Source organism: Humulus lupulus, chromosome 1 (genome assembly GCF_963169125.1).
Source record: "Humulus lupulus chromosome 1, drHumLupu1.1, whole genome shotgun sequence".
Classification (NCBI taxonomy): Eukaryota; Viridiplantae; Streptophyta; class Magnoliopsida; order Rosales; family Cannabaceae; genus Humulus; species Humulus lupulus.
In genome coordinates, this window is record NC_084793.1 from 108,266,991 (window position 1) to 108,274,032 (window position 7,042).

At 33.9% G+C, this 7,042-nt stretch overlaps 1 protein-coding gene across 1 annotated transcript; it reads left to right on the top strand.

The window, feature by feature from the left end:
* Window positions 1-2,267: 2,267 nt before the first annotated feature.
* On the top strand, window positions 2,268-2,738 carry LOC133819465 (uncharacterized). Its single transcript, XM_062252730.1, has one exon. The coding sequence runs from the start codon at window positions 2,268-2,270 to the stop codon at window positions 2,736-2,738; it is 471 nt and encodes a 156-aa protein (XP_062108714.1).
* Window positions 2,739-7,042: the final 4,304 nt, after the last annotated feature.

Sequence of the window (7,042 nt, forward strand, 5' to 3'; positions counted from 1 at the left end):
AGGATGGTATGTCTGCAGGCTTCTATCAGAAGTATTGGGATACTGTTGGTCCTGAAGTTAGCGCTGTTTGTCTCCATTTTTTGAATGAGGGTGGGCATATTAAGGTATTAATTCTACTCTTATCACTCTTATCCCGAAAATTGATGATCCTAAACATGCTTCGGATTTTCGTCCTATTAGTTTGTGTAATGTGCTTTACAAGATTATTGCAAAATCTATGACTAATCGATTACGTGAGATTCTGGGTTCAGTGATTTCTGATGAGCAGCGTGCCTTCTTCCCTGGACGTCTTATCACTGATAATGCTATGATTGGCTTTGAGTGTGTTGACCATCTAAAACGGCGTGTTAAAAGTAAAACCGATGCTTTTGCTCTCAAGCTTGACATGTTTAAAGCCTATGATCGTGTTGAATGGAGTTTCTTATGTAGCCTTATGAGGAAACTGGGCTTTCATGAGAAATGGATCAGTCTAGTTCTGGCTTGTATTTCTTCGGTTGACTATGCTTTTAATCTGAATGGTGAAATATTGGGTAATATTATACCTGGCAGGGGTCTTCAACAAGGGGATCCTTTGTCACCCTTTCTATTTCTGATCTGTGCTGAAGGTTTGTCTGCTCTTGTTCAGCGTGATTGTGTGAATGGCTCACTCTCGGGTCTCTCTTGTGGGCGTACTGGTCCCCAGGTCTCTCATCTCCTTTTTGCTGATGATAGCCTTTTCTTTTTCAAAGCATCAGTGTTTGCTTGTCACCGTTTTAAGCAGCTTCTGGATTGGTATGGTAAGGCTTCTAGTCAACTTGTGAATTTTTCTAAGTCTGCCATGTGTTTTAGTTCTCGGATTTCTTCTAGTGATGCTACTGACATGGCCGTTATTCTTGGTGTTCCTGTGGTTGTTTGCCATGAGAAGTACCTTGGTTTACCCTGTTATGCTGGGCAGAGTAAGAAAGGTCTTTTTCAATCACTCAAAGACCGTATTTGGAAAAAATTGTTTAGCTGGAAATCTCGGTCCTTCTCTGCTGCTGGGAAAGAGGTGCTTATTAAATCTGTCATCCAATCTATCCCTGCTTATTCTATGAACTTGTTTAACCTACCTGTCAGCTTCATTAAAGAAATTCATCGACTCTGTGCTAGATTCTGGTGGGATGGTAATGTGGAAAAACAGAAGTTACACTGGTGTACTTGGGAGAGACTTTGTTGGCACAAGTCGGATGGTGGAATGGGGTTCAGAGATCTTGCCTTGTTTAATCAAGCTTTGTTAGCTAAGCAGGCCGCAAGACTTTATTCTAATCCGGATTCTCTTGTTGCAAAGGTTATGAAAGCACTCTATTTTCCTACTTCCTCAGTGCTTACTATTACTAGCTCAAAAAAATCATCTTTCATCTGGAGATCAATTTTATGGGGTAAAGAGCTTTTTCTTTCTGGGGCTAGGTGGCTTATCAAAGATGGAAATAATGTCTCTGTGTATCATGACCGCTGGATTCCCCGCCTGAATGGTGACAGGTCTTGTTCGAATCATGTTCTTCCTGAAGATGCAATGGTCTCTAGCCTTCTTCTTCCTAATGGTAATTGGAACTCTGGTTTGATCAATGAGGCTTTTAATGTGCAAGAGGCGACTGCTATTCTTTCTATTCCTTGCAATCATCTTCTTGTTACTGATTGTGTTATATGGCATTTTGAGTCTTCAGGTTTTTATACCGTCAAAAGTGGTTATTGGCAGGCCATTCGTTTGTTGGGGATGGGCCAGGCTTCAGGTTCTAATGGAGTTTCGGTGTTATGGACTAAAATCTGGCAATTAAATATTCCTGGGAAAGTGAGGCAATTTCTGTGGAGAGGTGCTAATAACTGGCTGCCTACCTTTTCTAATCTTTGCAATCGAGGTATTCCTGTTGCTTCTTTATGCCCTTTTTTGCCTGAAGGGTCCTGAGACTGCAATCCATGCTTTATGGAATTGTGATAAACTGAGTAACTGTAGACACACAGTTGGTAATATTATGCATGTTCCCCCTTACACTGGAATGGACATTTATGAGTTTTTGTTAAATTGCTTAGATTCTTTATCTGTAGCTGACTTTGGAAAACTCATTGTGTGCTTATGGCGTATTTGGTATCGCCGTAATATTTTTGTTGATGAGAAGACTACTCTTCCTGATCAGATGGTTATTGAATGGAGCTTGGCTTTTCTAGATCGTCACTTGAATGCCAATGGTGGTTCTCTCCCCGCCAGTGAGTCCTTGAGGGAAGCTCCGAAAGTGCATTGATGGGAGAAACCAATGGAGGATGTTGTCAAAATTAATTGTGATGCTGGTCTTGACCATGTTGCGAAGAAGGCTGGTGTTGGGGCGGTTTTCCGTGACTTTCATGGCATGGTCCTTGCCTCTAGTACGTGGTCATGGGATCATTTATTGGACCCTACTATTGCTGAAGCCTTGGCGGTTTATCACAGTATTTTGTTGTGCTCAAGACTTGGGTATCATACGGTGGTCATTGAATCTGATTGTGCCAATGTGGTCCGTGCTATTAACAGTCACAAGATCGAGCATTCTTATCTAGGATATATTATTAGGGATATTCTTGCTTATTGTAATTCCTTTCATAGTATCTCCTTTACTTTTTGTCCTAGGATGGCCAATAGTGTTGCTCACTCTTTGGCTAAGTTTGCTTTATCTCTTTCTAATGATTTTGTTTGGTGGCCTGGATACCCCGAGTGTATCAATGTTGTAATTCAGGATGACATTACTTGATCAATATATTTTATAGGCACTCTTTTTCCTCTTGAGGTTTATCCCATTGGGTTTACTCTTGAGGTTTTAATGAGGCCTTTTTCTCAAAAAAAAAAAAGTTGTTATCCCAGCGTACTTTCGAGCTCTCCATAACATGACTTTCGCAATGATCATTAACGAACTCTTTTTTAACAAATAGTAAATATAGAATAAGATAATATGTATCTTAGGGTCGGTTTAGTATCTGTATTATATTATATAGTATAGTAATATATTGAATTGTATTGTATGATATATTTTTATATATTACTATATTTAGTATTGACTTGTATTTATATATAAATAAACAATATTTTAATACACATCAAAAACCTATATTTATATATATATATATAGATAAACAAATTCTATTTTTTGAAATCTTTTTATTTGTTTTAAATATAAAATTATAAGGAGATATGATAAATGAGAGACCTATAAATGTGAAAAAGTTATTATAGTATTATATAAAAAAATATAGGGAGTGTTTATGCACTACAAGAAAGACGACTTTGGGAAAAAGTGACTTTTCTCGGCGTTATTCATGAAGTGCTCCGGCAAAAGTTTGAATAATTGCTGACGTTGTTGACACTGGAAAAAAATGAGATTTTGCTGGTGATTTTGGGTAACTCACCAGTAAAAGTCACTTTTGCTGGCATTTTTCTGTAATGTGACAGCAAAAGATCTCACATTTTGGCTATCAGATATGTGTTTAGACTTTTAGTGGCGCATTTTGTGAAAAGTGCCGTCACAAGTGACTTTTAGTGGCACATTTCGCGAAATGCATCGGGAAAACACCTTTAGTGGCGCATTTTGTGAAATGTGCCGGCAAAAGTGTCTGAAAAATTTATAAACTTGATGTCAATCATCGCCGATCTTATCTCGAGGTAGTAGTTTCTGAAAACCTTGGATAATTATGGGATTTTTCAGATCTAATCAATGGTTTGATTACGCCTGTGATGTTCTAAGATACACAATTTTACTAATAGTGACCGTTCAAGTTGGCTGTTGATGTTCACAGTTCTGCTATCGATGTGAATTATAGTCGATCACACCCCTGGGCATTAGTTTCTTGAAGCCAAATAAAAAATTATGGGGTATTTCAAACCTAATCAACAATCTAGTTGCCATCAGGATGTTCCTAGATAAACATTTTCACTAACCAAAATTGTTCTTGTTGAATGTTAGTGGTTAAAGTTCTGCTATCAGTGTGAATCATAGTCGATCTCACACTGGGGTAGTAGTTTCTTGCAACCTCGGCTAATTATGGGGTATTTTAGACCTAATCAACAGTCTGATTACCTGCAAGATCTTCCAAGATTAACAGTTTCACTAACCAAGACTGTTCTTGTTGACTATTAAGGATCAAAGATCTGCTATCGGTGTGAATCATAGTCGATCTCAACTCGGGGTAGTAGTTTCTTGTAACCTTGGCTAATTATGGAGTATTTCAGACCTAATTAATGGTTTGATTATGGCCGATGTGACTTAAGAATAAAAATTAAACTAATCAAACAAATTACATTAATGGACTTTCAGCAACGCATTTCGTGAAAAGCGTCGGCAAAAATGACTTTTAGTGGCGCATTTCGCGAGAAAAACACTTTTAGCAGAACATTTCGCGAAAGTGCCTAAAAATTTTGTAAATTTCTTGCAGGAAAATTCCCACCTCAAGTTTGTTGATCGATAGTTTTACTTTTACCAGTGTGTTTGACTGTGCCAACAAAAGTATAAAACGCGCCGACAAAAGTATCATTTAATGAAAATACATCATTTTAAACTAGGGTGTTTTGGATGACTTTTGTCGGCACAGTTTTGACTTTTACCGGCGCTTTGAAATGCACAAGAAAAATTCACGTGATAATAAGTCAGCCGCACAACCCCTTTCTTCCTCATTTTTTTAGTTTCATTTCTCTCTCCTCCCCCCTCTCCCTCTATGAACTAGTTCGATCCAAGCACTTTGACCCCGACATTTTCGAACTTCTGAGTTTCGCTTGCTCAGAGCAGTCCGACCCTGGTGTCGCCGCACCTCCGAGCACTCCAACCATCGAAGGTATGCTTTATTTTTTTTCATTGTATATATTTTCTTAAAAATACATTTTTTTTTAATGTATTGAATTTTTGCTTTTGTGAGAAATCTGATTTAGGGAGTATTAATGACAGAAATCTATGATTTGGAGTTGGAGAAGTCACAAATTGGTAAGAAAATTTCATGTATGTATGTATTTTTTTTTCTGTTTTGTAAATTAAAATGTGATGATAATATGATATTTTATGTTTTTATTTATTTGATTTAAATCTGAAATGTGTCAATAAAGTGAATCTCACAATGAGCTTTTGTTTATTTACAATATTGATATGTGAAACTGTAAGTTTTTATAATTTTTTTTTGTTATAAAATCAGATTTGTGATGAAAATGTAAGTATGATTATTGTGTTCTTAATCTATGCATTTGTGATTATTATTAGAAATTTATATGATATTTTCTTAGTAAACTAATATAAAAGTTTTGTTAGTAAATTGTAAAATGAATTGTGAAATTAATAAGAGAATAAATAAATTAACTGAATTATTAAGAAAAAAAATGAATGGTTGTATTTTTAATTTTTATTTTGTGTTTGTGTTGTAAGTTTGGATATTCTGAGTTTTTGTGTGCATGTTTTTAATTTTTGGATATAATAAATTTAAGTCGTTATCTTTTCGAATTTTTTTTTTTTTTTTTACTGATTTTAAATGTTTGTTTGAGATTTGGAGAACTCACAAATTTTCAATTTGTGAAATTGTATGTATTTATTATTATATATTTTGTTTAGATTATGTGAAATTTTCATTTAGGTTTTATTAGTTTATTTTTAATAAAATAAGAATAATTAATTTTAATTTATGAAAATGGGTAATATGTATATGTATTTTACTTTTGATAAATTTGTTAATGTGATGTGTATTTGATGGTGATAATAAAATGTTTGATATTTTTTATGCAATATTGGATAAATGTGATGTGATTAATTTTAATCATGTATTAATAAATTAAGTAGTATAGTCTAGGGTAAGTAATAAATATTTTAAAGTTTAATTAGTAAGAAACTAAAATTTAAGATAATAATATTATCACTTAATATAGAAAAATAAATAATTCAATTATTAGTAAATAAATTAAGAGTTAAATTGTAAGGTAGATAATTTTTTTGTTACTATTTAATGTTTAAAATTGGGAAGAATTTTACAATTAAATAAAATTAAGTCATAACTGTTACATCCAAATTTCGAGAATGAACAAATGAGCCTCAAAATGTAAGCTTGAAAAGCGTAAGTTCAAAAATAACAAACATTGGTTGAACACTTGCATAAATGGGTGATTCCAGATTTGTTTTTGTTGGTGATCGAGCACAAGTTGAAAGGTTCAAGCTTAAGTTTCAAGCTTGAAAGAAAGAATCTTCTCCGAAGCATGTGGGTATTAATAGAGTCTTAGTTGCAAGCTTGAAGGCGTTGGTCTTCGAAGACTGAGTTTGAAGAAACCACAAGGTGAGGAGGAGGCTGACTGAAAAAACGAGCTCGAAGTCTTGGTCGACCTTGAAAGCGTGTTAACCTTGCATTCAAGATCAGCAACATGTTTTGCACATGACAATTGTTAGGAAATCCCTATTCCTTAGGGATTTGTTGTTATCAGATATTTAATCTCAATTATCATGGCATATTATGTAATTAATGTATATATTTACATTTATTTAAAATTTGAATAATTGGTTGTAATTTCCCTGAGTTGGTTGAAGATATTCTCCTATCCAGGTCTATAAATAGCATGATATTTTTCATTTGTATTCACACACAAATTAGCACTGAGAATACTCTGTTGAATTGCTCTGAGAAAGCTTTGAGAGAGTATTACAAATCAATAATATTGACTCGTGGACTAGATAGATTTTAACTGCTGAACCATGTAAAAATCCTACTGTTCTTTTCTTCTTTTCTGAAATATTGTTTAGTGCTCTTCAAATTTAAGTTGACAAAAAAAGGTGTCTACAATAACTTACTAATTGAAATATAAGTTAATAATGAAAAATGTAGAATTTTTGTAATAATGATTTTTTTTTTAATTTTGGTAATAATGAAAAATGTAGAGTTTTGGTAAATGATATTACTAGACAGAATTATAAATAATAAAATGATTATTATTGTATTTGGAATCTACATATCTTTGATAAGACAAAGTAATAAGTAACAAAAAATTAAAATAATTAACTATTCGTAGTGAAAATCAGACTCTTAAGTGGAATTAGCGAAG